Source organism: Varroa destructor, unplaced genomic scaffold, assembly GCF_002443255.2.
Source record: "Varroa destructor unplaced genomic scaffold, Vdes_3.0 BEIS01000004.1, whole genome shotgun sequence".
Lineage (NCBI taxonomy): Eukaryota > Metazoa > Arthropoda > Arachnida > Mesostigmata > Varroidae > Varroa > Varroa destructor.
Window position 1 is genome coordinate 13,202,008 of NW_019211457.1, and position 16,748 is coordinate 13,218,755.

The 16,748-nt window shown below is 38.0% G+C and overlaps 4 protein-coding genes across 9 annotated transcripts; 2 read left to right on the forward strand and 2 right to left on the reverse strand.

Annotated features, from left to right (window-relative positions):
• Positions 1-1,269: 1,269 nt before the first annotated feature.
• Positions 1,270-4,864, reverse strand: LOC111248656 (peptidyl-prolyl cis-trans isomerase FKBP4-like). Of its 2 annotated transcripts, none has more exons than XM_022801358.2 (3): positions 4,706-4,864; positions 3,238-3,454; positions 1,270-2,874 (listed from the first exon to the last, which is right to left on the reverse strand). In XM_022801358.2, exons 2-3 carry the CDS (start codon positions 3,430-3,432, stop codon positions 1,759-1,761), a joined length of 1,311 nt encoding a protein of 436 aa, XP_022657093.1. In that variant the 5' UTR covers positions 3,433-3,454; positions 4,706-4,864; the 3' UTR covers positions 1,270-1,758. The 2 variants fall into 2 exon arrangements, with proteins under 2 accessions (XP_022657093.1, XP_022657094.1); XM_022801359.2 differs by lacking the exon at positions 4,706-4,864 and adding an exon at positions 4,250-4,392.
• On the forward strand, positions 4,547-9,074 carry LOC111248658 (sister chromatid cohesion protein DCC1). Of its 4 annotated transcripts, none has more exons than XM_022801365.2 (5): positions 4,547-4,682; positions 5,321-5,621; positions 6,467-6,671; positions 7,310-7,583; positions 7,979-9,074. In XM_022801365.2, exons 2-5 carry the CDS (start codon positions 5,390-5,392, stop codon positions 8,420-8,422), a joined length of 1,155 nt encoding a protein of 384 aa, XP_022657100.1. In that variant the 5' UTR covers positions 4,547-4,682; positions 5,321-5,389; the 3' UTR covers positions 8,423-9,074. The 4 variants fall into 4 exon arrangements, with proteins under 4 accessions (XP_022657100.1, XP_086845107.1, XP_086845108.1 ...); XM_086988981.1 differs by lacking the exon at positions 4,547-4,682 and adding an exon at positions 4,988-5,085; XM_086988982.1 differs by lacking the exons at positions 4,547-4,682; positions 5,321-5,621 and adding an exon at positions 5,854-5,934.
• Positions 9,075-9,972: 898 nt separating this feature from the next.
• LOC111248663 (cytochrome b-c1 complex subunit 7-like) lies at positions 9,973-11,889 on the forward strand. Its single transcript, XM_022801376.2, has 2 exons — positions 9,973-10,207; positions 11,419-11,889. Exons 1-2 carry the CDS (start codon positions 10,058-10,060, stop codon positions 11,593-11,595), a joined length of 327 nt encoding a protein of 108 aa, XP_022657111.1. The 5' UTR covers positions 9,973-10,057; the 3' UTR covers positions 11,596-11,889.
• A 369-nt stretch (positions 11,890-12,258) lies between these two features.
• On the reverse strand, positions 12,259-16,254 carry Arc42 (Activator-recruited cofactor subunit 42). 2 transcript variants are annotated; one of them, XM_022801363.2, is made up of 4 exons: positions 16,165-16,254; positions 14,353-14,587; positions 13,740-13,964; positions 12,259-13,359 (listed from the first exon to the last, which is right to left on the reverse strand). In XM_022801363.2, the coding sequence occupies exons 2-4, from the start codon at positions 14,584-14,586 to the stop codon at positions 12,553-12,555; spliced, it is 1,266 nt and encodes a 421-aa protein (XP_022657098.1). In that variant the 5' UTR covers position 14,587; positions 16,165-16,254; the 3' UTR covers positions 12,259-12,552. The 2 variants fall into 2 exon arrangements, with proteins under 2 accessions (XP_022657098.1, XP_022657095.1); XM_022801360.2 differs by having other exon boundaries at positions 16,109-16,212.
• Between the last annotated feature and the right edge of the window lie 494 nt (positions 16,255-16,748).

A 16,748-nucleotide genomic window follows, 5' to 3' on the forward strand; every position in this document is an offset into this window, starting at 1 on the left:
TATCAATGTGTTATACATATATATATATGTATAAACACATTGATGTTATTTTAACATCGTTTGCATACACTTTGAGAAGGAAACGGACTCGTTTTTTAGCTTATGATCCACCTATGTACTTCGTAATACTTTAATTTCAAAGAAATATATCTAAATGGCGACAGTGGCTATGGGTAAACCACTAATGTATGCGGCTCTCGCATAAAAATGTGAAAGCTTAACACAGAACAGCTGCTTTGTTCAAGAAAATAGAGTCGGGTTACACTCTAACGGACCACACTAGCGCCAAAAATCACCGTTCGAAGATAACCCATATATCCCGTCATTGGAGGTATGCCACGTTGAAGTATAGATCTGTGTAGAAAATTCACAACCAAACAATTATTATCATTATATATATAGTGATAAGTTTGGGACTGCACCTAATACAGTCTAAAAATATTATCCTACTCTAAAGGACTCCAGGTACTCCTAGGAAAATGATTTTTCTAATCAAGATTCCAATCGATATTTATGATTCTGCTTTAGCCATAATACCTATCCCAAAACTACTACTACTTTTAAAATTCAAATTATATATAAAGGATACAAAAAAACTGAGTTAAAAATTAAAAAAATAAAGAAAATAAAATTTAAAACGGTACCGTTGGGTCTTTTAATTACTTCACCTAATACCGTTCTGTACCTGTTCTGTCCCTCAACTACTCTACTAGAGTAGTTGAGGGACAGAACAGGTACAGTTCTGACTTCTAATTACTCTAGAATAGATACCGTTCTACCCCTTGATTACCCTAGAACAGGTACCGTTCTATCCTTTAGTTACCTCGAACATGTACCATTCTATCCCCTCTTAAATTTCTCTAGAAGAGGCACCGTTCTACCTCTGACTAACTCATAGGGCAGGTACCGTTCTATCTCTAATTTAGTCAATAAACAGGTACCGTTATTATCCCTAATTTAGTCGTAAAAAGGTACCGTTATTATCATAAACAGGTACCGTTATTATCCCAATTTAGTTGTAAAAAGGTACCGTTATTATCCCTAATTTATTTAGTAGTTTCAGGTACCATGTCATAAACAGGTACCATTATTAGTAGTCTCAGGTACCATTATTAATAGTTTCCAGAAAATATGGAATTCAGAAAAAGTTTCCAGAAAATATGGAATTCAGAAAAAGTCTCCAGAAAATATGGAATTCAGAAAAAGTTTCCAGAAAATACGAAATTCAATCAGTATTTTTAGATATCTTAAAAAAAGACTACATTTGAGGTCGTTCCACCAGTGGCAATTTACTTGCGACAACTTCCAGCTAGCTAATTATAAGTGAAATGCTACTTATAGCTGAAATCGGACAATATGGAAATCTATAATTATAGACTCATGTTGTTAGAGTATGATTTCACACGCAAACGCCAAACATTTATCTATGTTCAGTTTTTTTCTTAATATAGATTGTCATTATGTACATGGAATGCACGCTACGCTTTCCAATCTCTTTCGCTCGTTCACATATCCATCGATCACTGGGAAAGAAAAGACAGGACAATCTACATTGGCCTTTGACGCTGTTACATTATTAAGGATAGATCCTTTGGCTAGGCCGCTAGTAAAGCCGCGTCTTCTTCAGTTTTTTGTCGCTCATTTGGTATAGAAGTGAAAGAAAGAACTTCTTAAGTTGCCTCCTGGCGTACGGTGGACATGGGGCAGCTAAGCTCAACTTCAGCAGAATGTATTACGTAATCTCAATTCGATTGAGTTCTACTGAGCTTTAACGCTAGCTTCTGTCGACTTCAAATCGGATGAGTTGTCCTGTTCATTTGACCACACACCTTCTTCGGTCGGCTTTGGCTTACCACTTTCGCCTTCGCCACCATCTGAGGACATTTTATAGAACAATTTGCTATACATCTTCCTGTCACGCTCAAGCTGGGCCCGATGCTTTGCCTTTGCCAATAGCCGCTGTGACAATGCCGCTTTATTTTCAGGCTCAATCTTGAGGCAACGATCAAAATCCTCTATGGCCATTTTATATTCGCAGATTGTGAGCTGCGCCTGACCTCTACGGTATAGAGCCTTGACATTATTGGCGTCCAGCTGGAGAACTTCGTTGCACGCTTCGATGCACTGAGTCATTTCGTTGAGTTTGAATTGAACAAGGGCAATATTGAGCAAACCGGCAATATACAGGCTGTCCCGTTTCGTTTTTTCCTCATCCTTGAGTCGATCTTCGCTTTTAAGGAATTCGCGGACTCTATTATAGTACTTTAGCGCCTGTTCAAGGTTGCCCTCTTTAAAGTGCCAGGTTCCCTTCTCTTTGTCCTTCTCTGCTGCGGCTATTTTCTCGTCTGTGTTCAGCTCCCATGCATCTTTCGCCTTTTCGAAGTTGTGCAACGTGACGACGTACGTGAGTTCTGCACCATCTTCAACGCTGGGTAGAGATGGGTCCTTAACAAAGTCGCCTTTCAAATAAAGTTCCGATTTTTCACCTTTCTTCATCTTTTGCACTGCTACTTCGATAGCTCGACAGACTTTTTGTACTGCTGCCTCGCCGACAATGAAGGTGACATCCCGTTCGTCAAAGACCTTTCCATCGCTGTAACTACCTCGGATGTGAGCCGTGCACTCTGTGAGATCCTTGGGCGTCGTGTATAGTTCACCCTTGGTGATGATCCTTCTCTGCAGTGAACCGTCTTTTTCGGGCGAGATATCTTCGTAGGCCCAGCGTAGGAGTTCAACTTCAAAGATTAGCGTGGAATTTGGAGGAATCTTCGGCGGCGATCCATTTTCGCCATACGCATATTCAGCGGCACACGTCAGACGGCACAGCTCACCTTTCTTCATTGACGCGACACCGATATCCCACGCTTTGATCACCTGTTTTGAATTTGCCGCATGGAAGGACATTTAACATCCGTGAACCAATATTTTTTACATATATGTTCAAAGCAAAAATTGCGAATTTTCTCATCTAAGGTGTAGCAGAGCCTACAGAAGGTATGAATAAGCTATGCTAGCATAATAGAACCTAAAAATTTTACAATAGCACATTCTACGGAAAATTTGAATAAGCTATGCTTACAAAATTGCCTTACAAAAATGCTTACAAAAAACCATAGAAATCTTTTTACGAGCAGACTGATATTGTCTGTAAAGACTGAATAGTGAAACTTGAATTAATACTACACGTAAATCTATGTGTACGTATTGTACTTGTACAAATTATCGCAGCGAGCTTACCTGTCCAGTGCCAAGCTGGAAGTCAAATTCGGTACCGCGATCTCTAGACGAATCGAACACTGTTCCGTCCTGCAGCGTACCATGATAATGCACGTAAACGGTGCACGATTCGCCGGGAGTTGCGTCACCTTCGCCCTCCCGAAGGATTTCCTTAAGAACACCCCCGTCTTTTTTCTCCGTTAGATCGACAGCCATTGTTACACCACGATAGATGTTTCTGCAAGGAATATCGAATTCTAAATTTAATCACAGCTTTGACAAATTAAAAGCCGTCATTTAGTCGTTTTTAATTTCAATAAGCATTTCGTAGAGAAGTTACTTAAAAAATACTTAAAGCCGCGTCGTTGCGTAGGTAAACAGTAAACGCCAAATTACCTCCCGCATATGAAAAACGGGTTCATTTCTTATTACAGGCGACTTAGATATCCTACATATATTGTATAATTACAATAATGACCTTGTAATAATGGAACACAGACGGCCGATCGAATTCATAGTATGCACTACAATAGATGACTTATGTAGTGGCAATCAAGCTTTCAATACGTGTTTTTTTGCATGCAAAATCAATTCCCTACGACAAATTTTTATTTCAATTATTCTTTTTACACAGTGGCTAGACTTAACATTTACCGTACGCGGTTTAGTAACTACACAGTACCACAATGATGCATTCAAGAGCTAGAATAGTTAAAAAGAATGTTCCACCGTGATCGAGAATGTTCGAAACAAACAGATAGGATAAAGATCGAAATGGTACAACTGTTCCTGTTGCTAAAGCCAAATCGGTTTCTAATTATTATGAGGAAACACTCAACGAGTGAATAAAGTAAAAGAAAATCAATTAACTCGTTCAGACGACGTGAAGCATGTATCCAATCTGCGATTATGCTTTGGTGCCGAAATGTGTGTTACTGTTTACTAACGGAAAAGATTGTTTTTACCATAAAAAAAGCATTGTATTCTGTACATAAACATCAAAACTTTCGTAGCTGAGACACCAGAAAAGTACCATGTTTTAGGCGTTCTTTACCGCTGACAACGATTCGATTTCAAATAACGCATGCCGGACGCAATTTAACTCATTGAAATCTTTACGGGCACTAAAAACATTCTTCGAATTTTCCGAGAGCGCAAAGCATTTATCGACACCTCAGTCGAAGAAGGTTATAAAGACTTTACACAAATATAAGTTTTCTTTCGAAGATAACTGCACTGAGTACTTAGTACTGTGACAATGTTTCAATATGATGACGATGCCACCATGCTCCCACGTCAGAACATCCGCCACTGCCAGGAGACGCGAGCAGGGCGAGATGATGTTGCACGCGGATGGTTATTACCCTGCAAGAATTGCTCGTTCAGCCGTTTGAACTGTTAAAACGAACTCTTCGCTACTGAAACTTTCGCAAGTTTGGTGCGACGCTTAAGGCTGCGTAGAAAACGTGGGTAACGCCGCTCGACTCACCGGGTAAACGAAGTGAAGTGGTTTCAATATGAGGAAAACTAAGTCCGCTTTGAAACTAGCGCAACCGACTCGCGCAGAATTCGACAAAGACTAAATGCTACAGTGGGGTTAGAGAATATTCGAGCAAACCTATAAAAAGCTTCCGCATTTCACTGTTAGGTGGCGCTGGTGATATGGGCGCTTTTTTTAATTTATTTCAGCAGACGCAGTAATCATTTTGTAAGATTACGTTGAAATATGGGGTACGGATGTGCGATTTAGAATTTTCGGTCATTTCGTTGTGGGGGAGGTATGAAAAATGTCATTAAAAAATTGGCGGAAAACTGCTGTCGTCAGCTAATTGTCCGTCCACAGGGACTTGAGCTCACCTGCCTTTCGGGGTCATTGAATTATTAGTTTGCACTTTTTTCTTGAATTGATTTTGTTCTCGAATGATCTCCTTTATTTTGCATGTTATAGGGGTTTATCGAGGCCGTAACAGGCCAGTCCTGAGTCAATGGTGAAAATGTGTCTAGCATCTTGTGCTTATGTTAAAATTATATGTTATGACAATCTGTTGTAGATAGTAAGCTGTCGTTAGAAACGTAAACTCAGTTCGTGATTTAACTTAAACAGGCACAACGAATTCAGCAAGTTTTAAAAGCGGTCAGCTCACACGTAACAACTGTTGCAGCAATTTCGGTTATGGCACAAGAACAAGTCGCCCGCCGAACACTGACCGAAGTATGGGCAAACCTTGAGCGCGCAAAGTTGTCGCGTTCAGATATGCAGCCATTAGCCCAAACAGTTTTCTTTCATTCAGCAAACAATGATGACCTATTGTTGCTGGAAGTAGATTCCCACATTTTGGAAGAGGCAAAAAAACTCGGTGTCATTATTCGAGGCGATTTAGAAGATGAACTTGTTCTATGTACCGGTAAGTTGTTAAATACATCACGGTTTCAATATGCACGTTAATTGCGGCTCTACACTACTTTGAATACCTTGAAGTGAGAAGTCAAACTATTCAAGATCTGGAATATTTATCAGTTGAACCGTTAAAGTATTGGCTTCTAAAACTCACTCCTTGTCTCTGCTTTGGTCCTCAGCAGTATATCAAATGTTATCGTTTATGTAAAATTTACGAAATCAACGTCTGCTTATTCACTGTAGCGTTATTGTTATGATAAGCTTTCATTACAGTAAATAGAAAATGTCTACAAAAAGGGTCAGCTGTCAGCATAAACTCTGTCAGTGATCCGCATCAAAATGTGCTTTATTTACTTTTGTAGGCCGCTTTTTATGCTTTCCTGCTTATAATTATCCAACGCTTATTATAAAATCAAATAAGCTGCAGGCATAGAAAACCCTAAAATTATGAAATAATATCGTGTCGTTGTTTCCCCCCGTAATAGCCTCCGGGTTAATTATGTAGACTCTCTAGACAACATGATAGACTTCTGTGCTTTGTGTTACTTCGAATTGTTGCAGAATTGTCTCTTAACACATTCACTATACTAGGACGCGTTTAGCTTAAAGCTTTAGGTATAAATAATACAAATAATTTTGGTTAGATCATTCTTAATGTTAGCAAACGTTCTCCAGTCTCTATGTAGTAAAATCGCATTGCGAAATAAAGCCGTGTCGTGATGTGCATGTAGCTTTAAACACTTATTTGTTTCCTAGATTGCTGCTGATGGTACTTCATGAAGTCTACTATGGCTCAGTATTTGATATTTAAAATTTGCTTCCTCGTGTCGTTGTGCTTAACAATATGACCAGGCTCAAGGACGTATTCGGTGCGTGAGGCAGAAATATCCAACTCGCTTTTGGTCGTGCCCAATCTCCGCCTGGCCGCCAAGGGGCAGCCACTGACGGCAGCAATGTCAAAAGCGGGTGATGGGCTTGACACTCGTGAAGTTCTCAAAACCTTCCACCACTACTGGGAACCAAGGCAGATTCGGCCTTCTTCCAGAAAACTGCACAGGTAGAAGGGTTAAAATATGTGTTTCTAAACTACTGTACACACTAATTAATTTGACTGAGTATAGTTCCGATGTTCGTCTCTTAATCTATGTTAGCCGCATTTTCCCTAATACATATGTCCGTCTTTTTGTTGCCGTCAGCAATGTTGCTTTTTAAATGCTTAGATTTTTTGAGCCGTTTTAAATATTCAGTGTCATATGAGTAGGTCTGATGAGTGTCATAAGTCATATGAGTTGAGTCTGCCTTCAAATGGTTTCGTACAGTACTCACTAAACAATATTAATTTCTAGGTCGTTTGTTTTTGCTCAGGTATTATTATTTTGTCAGCAATAAGCTTAGTGACTGACATCGAGACCAGTGTTTAAAACCTTGACGCTGATCATGTCAAATGATATTAACAGAACAACAAATAGGAATTGTATAACCTTTTTTAGTTTTAGCTAGGTAGCTTATATACTTAGGCCTACTATTGTAAGCGTCCATTGCATAATTTGAGGTCTTCATGCCCTTACGAAATTTTAGACAAAGCAGGAATTGCAGCAATTATTTTTCTTGTATACGAGCATTCGAACTGGCTGCTCACACTACGCGGAAACGTTCTACATTACATAATAAGAATAATCATTACAAAAATCTTAGTTTATTGACAGAATCGGAGTACCGCGGTATTGAACTGGAAGGCGACATACCGCAATCGTCCCTGTTCTCCTTGCCAAAACTCCTCAATCACGTTCAGGCTTCAGAAAGCGAAATTAAAGAAATGCTTGGAGCGCTACCAGTTGCTGAGGTGGACGGCTGTGTCCGTCTACTTGGATTCGAGTACCATTTTCGAGTGCTGGAGTTCATGCTTACTTCGATCGAATCGAACTCTATGCCGCTGGATAAAATCGACACCAATGTCGTTATTGAAGAGGTAAACAGGCTAATTAGATGCATCGATAAGATACATTTTATCATTGTTGTAATGAGTTAGGGATTATTGCATTTGCAACATTACAGAACTTATTCTTGCTCCATGTCATGTTGTATCCCTTTACTTAGATAATTAATCTTCAATCAATTCAGCAACGGCGCTGGTGAAAACCGTGTAATATCTGGTGATTTTTTAAACTTGACGCAGTTATGAATTCTTTAAAATTTTGCTGCTGTCTCGAAATAAAGATCACTCTAAATTGTATAATATTTAAATTCCTTATTTGTTGTATATATCGATGATTTCATTATCTTCGTATAGTGCACACTGCATCGACATAGGTTAATTTGATTATACAAGTTTTAGTGTTACATTCAGCTAAACGTTTCGCGCAGGTGTCAGAATTGGAACCTCATGAAATTGTCAAGGCCGTCGTATCATGGTATGTGAAGAATCAGGTTCTACTCAAGGCGAAGGTCAGCCGCACTCAGGGTGAGGCACTACTCCGAAGTGGTGAAAGCTTCAACCTCGAGCAGTTCATCACGACGTGGCAACAAAGTCTTCCGGAAGGTCTTACAACTGATGTGGCTTATCTTTACGGCATCTCGTACGTGGACGAAGATCGTCAGCGACCCATAATAAACTATCTGTCAACATGGGATCTACCCGAGGTCGAGAGCGCCCGTTTCGATACGTTACTTCGAATGAAAACTTCTTGGCGATTCGAAGAAATCGAACCGTACATCTGCGATCTATCCTTGAAAAATGTGAACTCTTTGTTATTGAAGTACGCTAGATCTTTCCAAAAAAATGGTCACATTTTCTATTCGAAAAAGTGATTGGTAGAGTCGAATGAGCTTTTCAAGTCTTGTGGTTGGCAAAGAAAGGAAGGTGTAATTGCCTATAGATAAAGCGATTGTAGAAAACAAATATGAAATCCTTTGCTAAATGTTTTTCTAAATAAATATAGTAGTGTTTATTTAAACTGTAAAAAGACAACAATCTTAAGGCAGAGTAAAATCATTGTGTGCATATATATATATATATATATATATATATATATATATATATATATATATATATATACAGAGTCGTACGATTATATAATATATTGTAGCACACAATGAACCTGTTGTGCCCTAAGAATGTTGTCTTTTTGTATACATATTTATGTATGTATATATATATATTCTACGTCGTTTTATGTTTCTATTTTTAAATGGGCCGAATATGAACCGAATATGAATAGTGTACTTAATGCAATGAAAATATTCAAAATTACCGTAGATATTCATTTGTTCCATTGATAGCCATTTTATTTTTAGGTATGTAAATTGTAAAATTTTATATGTAAAATTTTAATAAAATCAGACTTATTACTCAATGGGAGGCAGAATGATATAAAATTATAATTACATAAACTGTGAAAAAGTAATTATGTAAACATATAATTAATAAATACAAATTTAAGTACAATTGAATAGAAGTTAAGTAATTTCGCATTTCTTAGCATTTAGCATTTAGATAATGGTAACATTACGGTAGTTGTCCGTCATGATTTTCTGGAATAATATTTTCTGAGTTTATCTACTCTCGTTAACAATCTATGACATCACAGCCATATGAAAATCCCTTGTTTTAACGGTCTCATCGAGATAGAAGGATCTTTAGAGACATGTATTTTGTAGACGATATGAGTTGATTCTGGAATACGAACTATAATTTGACTATCATTGATTTTCCTCTGTTCTTTTCTGAAAACCATTGCTATTCTTTCTGCAGCCTTGTGCTCCCCTGGGATGGTGTACATGAGTGATCTGGGGTAACGACAGTAGCTGGTTATTTTCCGGAGATCTCGTCTAGCCCGAAAATCTTCTATAACTGCTGCGTTTTGCTTTAGTTTAATAGTGAATCACTCTTTTATATCATGGCTAACAAATGTCTCGCATTGTATGTCCCGTACATGAGCCGTTCACATTACCTTACACGGCTAGCTCTTGCATGCATGAAACTTAGTGCGTGCCTTCCCAACGCAGACCGTTCAAGTTTAGCAGGCAAACACGTTACCACTGCATTAACATTGGGATTTTCTACGATGGTTGCAAATTTACATTTTCGTTGGAAGTTCCGATTTCGGCTGAGCATATTCGTTAAACTATAAGTGATTAGTTAAAGGAAATCATATTTTAATATATACCCACAATGGCTATCCTACGACTTAATTGATGATAATATTTGGAGATGGCAAGTACAAAAGACTTCTGCTTAGGCTTCCTCTGTTATATTTTCGTTCTTGGAAACGAGGCATCATTTGATCAGATCACACATCATTGAATTTCGCGCCATATGTTATTTTCCTAATATTCGAATCAAAACCCAGACAGGCGCAATCGGCCTCTAGTTGTCCTAGACAATTTGTTACTTGTCGTATCCCTTTCTGTGGTAACCGAAGGTGCTTGAATAAAGGAATTATCATGTGTGTAGGCGGACAAATCCCGTTTAAATCTGCGTACGCAAAGTACCTATTTAACTTGCGCGGTTACAATCGGCTTGGTCTTTTCAGGGATGACTGCGTCCGAGAGACCCCAATTACGAAGGAGGCCATACGACGACTCCCAAAACAGGTACTGTTGCAAGCTGAGTCATTAGCCAAGATGATTCTATAATAATTACATCGCGTTATACTTTTTTTTTTCGCTAGAATATTTTGCTATGAACTCATAAACCAGAGAATTAGGCTCGTTAAATAGTGTCTTATTATAATTAAAAAATAATATGACATGTAGCTTGTATGACTGAATACAGTGTTGAACAAATATACCGAAGTTCTTCAATCTCACAATTATATAAAGAACAATATAATCCGATGTATCAATCAGGTTATAAAATACAAGGTTTACTATCACATCGCAACAGGGAATAAACGCTTAGTACGCGCGTGCTACTACGTTTTCTTCGCATCAGAGCTGGGACAACGTGAACATATTATTCGGTTTATATCGCGAAACTCCGTGGAGAAATTAGACTCCACTTTAGAAACTACAGTTTGCTTCTTTTATATTTTTCTTATTGCGCATCTTCGATATAAAAATCAATTAGAAAGTTGTTCAATTATATTGAATGAACGCTAAGAACGCAACGAGGTCCGAGTATATTCAATCCTATATGCCCCCTTGGCATCTTTTCTGTTCAGTGAAAGGTTTTGCTACGGAGAACTGAATTAAATTAGTCATGAGGCACTCTAATTTATGAAGATTTTTAATTTAGAACTTAAACTGATAGGCTTTCTTTGAATGTTCGTGGTACTGAGGAGAAGTCATCCAACTTGTGCATAGTGTGAGAGCCACCTTGTTACAGTATTTCTCACTAAACCTTAGTGTCCCAACCCGGCATTCGGGTGTGTCCATTTGCATTACTTTAGTAGACGTTATATTATTATTATTTTAATACAGTTTCAACAAAGGGCAGTATTTTATATTGAATGAATGTATTAACATTTATTTTGAGCACTGTTCAAATGCGTTAATTTTCCATCTCGACTTGTTAACAAATGTGTCGAGTTTTTACGTCCTTTACGTAAACATTACGTAAACTGTAAAACATACAGATAGCTGGCTTTTTCCAACACGAAGCTAACTACCTTAAACCTGGCTTCAGACCTAGGTGTTCTTAAATTTAGTAGGGCAACATGTCGTGCTCGTAAAATTCACTGAGAACGCTGTTGCTAATGTAGACTGATTGCGATTTTAATTCAGTTGATTTTTTTGCAGTCGTATCTATTTTTATTTGTAATAATTACAAAATTGCATTTACTTGGACATCTTTTTTACTGCAGATTCAGGACGAGCGTAACTACCGTTCTCTGAGAGCCATTCAGGCTGACATCAATAAGCAAATCTTACCCAAGGAGCAGTGGACGAAACCCGAGGAGGAAGTTGATTACTTGACACCATACGTCAAGCAGGTTGAGGCGGAAGAAGCTGAAAAGAAGGAATGGTACCGAACCCATTAATAATGAACTGCTTTTAATATAACGAATATTCGAGCTGCCAGGCCATAGATCCCACTTCGTTACTAAGTGAGGAAATGAATGAGGATGAAATATTTGACGTTGTAGTTGCCTCTCCCGAAGCCGAAGTCATGGTCAAAAAAGATCGTGGAAAATGGAAGAGTTTTAAAAAATAAAATTATATTATGTCATAGTTCCAATAGGCGAGACTGTTATCACTTTGATGATGCACATGAATTCAATAATAAAGCTATCGGCACTTTGTGTATCAATGCCACCCATGCTCGGTTAGAATAACTGTTTTCCAATAATTATGTGTTAATATATAAATATTTCTCCATAATGAAGCAATTATTTTAATACAAAATTGCCGTGGGAAAATATCTATTTATTATGAAAATATTAAGAATGACTCGTTTTTCAGAATGGCTATAAATGAGAAGACTAAATGAACCCGCTGTTTCTGACCCCAGTATTACATATTTCAAATACGGGTGAATGCCGTCACCGAGCTAAATGGAACATTAAGGTTTAACTCATAATGAGCGTCAAATGCGGAGTCTTCACTGGCATTTGTCATGTTTGGTTTCTAGCTCTACATTTTTACTTCGTCCGAAAGGTCGTTGCAGCCATAACATTAATATAGTTAAAATTAGTTGACAAATATTCAGAAGTTTCTATAAAAATCAGTTTTTTATTAATCATTAGAAGATCTTTTTAAATAAAATATTCGTCATGTACGTTTTTTTTTGCATCTTTAATTGCTGTTATTTGCACATATCTGCTACACGGCAAACTAACGTATACACTAATAGACTTGAAAAACGCATTTTCTAGCGAGCCTATACGCATATAAGGCACCTTCATGCATGTGCGAATTTGAACGAACATGAGCTCGTATTGGTCAGTTATGTTGATATGCTTCCACGAACGGTAATGAATTATTACTAATAGTGGTGTTTAGAGAATGCCATGTTCTTTTAGGAGATTTGATGCAATCACGATACGCTGTACTTCACTAGTTCCTTCGTAAATCTCAGTGATACGAGCATCTCGATAGTGTCTCTCGGCCGGCATATCTTTGACGTAACCCATTCCACCAAGGATTTGAATTGCTTGATGAGCGCAGAAGGTGGCTGCTTCCGAAGCAGCGCATTTGGCCATAGCCGCCTCTTTCGTAAACCTTTTCCCCTGATCCTTGAGAAAGCATGCTTGATATGTAAGCAAGCGGGCGGATTGCAGTCGCATTTCCATATCAGCTAACTTGAACTGAATCGCCTGGAAGGTGTGTATTGGCTTGTTGAAAGATTCACGTTTGCCGGTGTACTCGATTGCGCAGTCAAGGGCAGCCTGGGCAATGCCCAACGCCTGACCTGCAATGCCAATTCGGCCACCGTCCAAAATCGTCATGGCAATCTTGAATCCTTCGCCGTCCTTGCCAAGTTGGTTTTCTTCCGGGATAACAACATCCTCGAAGATCAGAGGTCCCGTAGATGACGCTCGAATGCCAAGCTTATCCTCTTTCTTCGGCCTCGAAAGGCCATCGATTGGCATGGGAATTAGATAGGCGTTGATTCCGCGGTTTTTTTTCGTCTTGTCAAATGTAGCAAACACAATGGAAGCTTCTGCTTCATGGGCATTCGTAATCCATGCCTTGGTACCGTTCAGAATAACTTTGCCACCTTCGTGTTTAGCGGTAGTTGACGCTGCTCCTGCGTCTGATCCATTGCCGGGTTCAGAGAGAGCGAAACAGCCGACACGATCGCCCTGAGAGAGATTTCAGTAAATAATTAACGATTATGTTTTTAGACATCCAAACAATCCACATTTGCCAGATGTATATACCCATCGGGACATAACTTAATTTTGCAACCAACGATTCAATGCAGAGATCCAAATTTGTAAACAAAAAAGCCGACCTAGACGACGAACTCAACACGATTACTAATTTTATTGCAATTTCTGACGACTGCATAAGTATCACATATAACTAAGTAGTGGCCAACCTTTTTCAAATATTTTTAGGATAATTTGTAGATAACTGCGCCCAACACTCGCTCCCAAATAAAAATAGAATTTCTCCGAAGCAAGTTTTGCTCTATTTTTGTGAAACGTAAAATATTAAAAAAAAAACAATGCTTTCTTACATTGGTAAACGGTGTGATCCATTTTTTTTTTTGTTCCTGAGTCCCAAACTTAAGAACGCCAGCAATATAGAGCGAGTTGTTTACACTCATTATGACCCCTGTCGAGGCGCAACCACGTGAAATTTCTTCCATTCCAATAGCGTAAGATAACGTGTCTAATTCGGCCCCACCGAATTCCGTCGGCGCAACCATCGAAAGCATCCCGAGCTCTCCGAGCTTCTTGACCTATATATTTGGTGCAAAATCAGATACCTGATACTATAATTATCACATTACACAAACGAAATCGATAACATAACGTTTTCGCTTGTGCGCTGTGTTTACGTTGCACTATTTGCGCTCACCAAGAAGATTATATTAATTTCGAAACGATACGTTAAAACTGTATTAAAGGTTTTTTGGTTATTATAGAGTGCATGAGATCGGGTAAATAACTGCGACAGATAGAGAAATTAGCGATTTCATGTATGTTAGATTATTGTTATTAAGCATATTTAAATTTTTAATCAGTTTCAACATGCATTTTTTTAAATAATAAAGAAAATAATAAATCACACTTAATTCTTAGGAAAAGTCACATATGTTACTTTTAGCCGACAATGCAATTGCCAACCTGCTCTCTTGGGAAGGTTTCATCTGCGTCCAATTTTCCTGCAATAGGTTTTAGTTCTTTTTCGGCGAACTCCCGACACGTGTTCTTGATCATCTGGTGAGTTTCCGTAAACCCGTAAAAATAAGCCCGGCTTTGCCCTTTGTGCATCTGTTTCTGAACGCCGAATATATGTTGGGAGGCAGTTACAACACGAAACGCCAAAGACCGATTTGCAGAGAGCATGTTTCGCAACATTCTGCAGTATGTAAGATCGAAGAGAAAAATCAGTCTTAACTCTCCGTTTCGTCGAAACCGTATTTCCATCTTGGTGTTAACGATATATAAAAGCTCTGTCTTCTATTATCGAATACTTGACAATAAGAAGAAGAAAGGAAGCTGGAAACGAAATCACTTTTGCGTGACCTTTGTAAGCTACCATTGCAGATCACTCACAGTTGAACAGAATGAAATAACAAGCACACTAAAATAACAACAAATATATGCACTGTCTCCCAAGACGCAAACAAGGCTTAATCACACTCAACCAATATCAACATTTCCAGTAACTATGTAACTTAGTAGCTAAACAACACTTCAATCCGGATTCAGATTCAATGTTTTGTAGCGAATTTATTTCGACTCAGGTCATGAAGCTGGCATACGACTTCAGCTGTGCCTTTGTGGAAAGAACTGGTTCTCCCATTGTTCCGGACATCAAATTTAGAAGTCCAATTAAAGCGATTCTGGGTCCGGACTGGCTAAAAACTATTTAGGCTTGTTGGAAGAAAGTTTAATCGTATTTTGTTCGAATCACACTGATTTTTCACCCTCGATGAGCATTATCCGGTTGAATTCCCCTATTACACATACTACCTGTGATATCGTTGTGTCAGCTCGTGCTTTTTTCAGGTTAAAATAGCTACGTGTTTGAAGTATAAGTCATTTGGCACAGGCACATATGTACACGGTCGCTGTAACCAATTAATATGAGGCCTCATATACCTAAGTACAACAACTCCCCTATAACCATCTTCACCAATAGTGCGTAAACACTTCAGTATACGCTATTGCTCAGATTACTATTTTGGCAGCCTTAACTTATTTAAAAATTCGTCGAAGTTAACTCACAGAAAGCCGTAAAAAAAGCTAAATATCTTTTCGATTAAATGCACTTTTCCTATGGTAAAAGTCGAGCCTGTATCAGGTGTTCGATAATTATTGTTTAAAGTGCAAATCGTTTTGAAAAATTTCTTGCATTTATCCGATTCAGTCGACCTGCTATCAACAGAAGTCGCAAACAGAATGTGTTACTAATATGGAAGAGATTCAAAATTGCGCCATTTTGTTAGCAACTTCGTTATTGCATGTATTGCTTCCTACTAAATCGACTAATACATGAAAAGTAAGATTTTCTGGGGAGTTCTTTATATTTCCACATATGTCAAGATCTAATCTAATAATAGTTAAGCTAAGAAAGCCGACCATGCTCCAATACTTCAGAAAGAATCATATTCTCTGATTTTTAGTCATTACGAAATATCTTTAATCTAGTTATCTATTAGTTTCTCCAATCAGAACTCAGTCGTGAATTTCAAAAGGCACCTGCCTCTAATTCTATTACAATAAAATCTTTAAATCTCATTAGATATGAGTACATAAGGCAATATGTGGTGGTTTACTGTCAAGAATGGATAATTCTGCATTTGATGCAGTAAACGATTACTCTTGACAGAAATCATTAAAACACTGTTATCGAAATATGTCGACGTAAACTCACTTGGTAAAGGACAAAAACTCACTAACTGGTGCCAGCCATATAACTTTTTACATTACCTTTCTCTCAGAGTTAATGTGTCTCGTAATGTCTTTATCTTTTCCCATTCTTTTTCGCTCTCACCCCCATCTCCCAAGCACTAATTTTTTTGGTTGTCTGCTTTGAATTTGACGCGGGCATCACATTTTATATTGGATTCAACAAAAAGCATAACATATGAGGTAATCGAAAGGTTTTTCATATTTTACAACAACTAAGAATAAGACATCTATAGTGAAGTTTACTTTAAAGCACTTGATTGTGACCTGCGTTTGGAAAACAACTTAGGTTCAAAAAATTAACTTCGAAATCAACACTACTAATATTACAATTCTTCATAATAATAATATAGACAAGAGTGGGCTAGTCATCATATTTCGACGACATGATTCGGAAATTACGTTTTAGGTAAGATTAGATGAAAACGATGTTTAAAGTAACGATGATATGGTTAAGCATGGCCATTTATCATGATAAGAGGCCAAATACGTGCTTAACATATGTATGGTATCTACAAACCATAATGAGGCGATCGGATCTTCAAGAAACTTTTAAATTAAAAGCCAAAATGATTAAATCTGTCTGTGTTGAGAATTCGTAAATG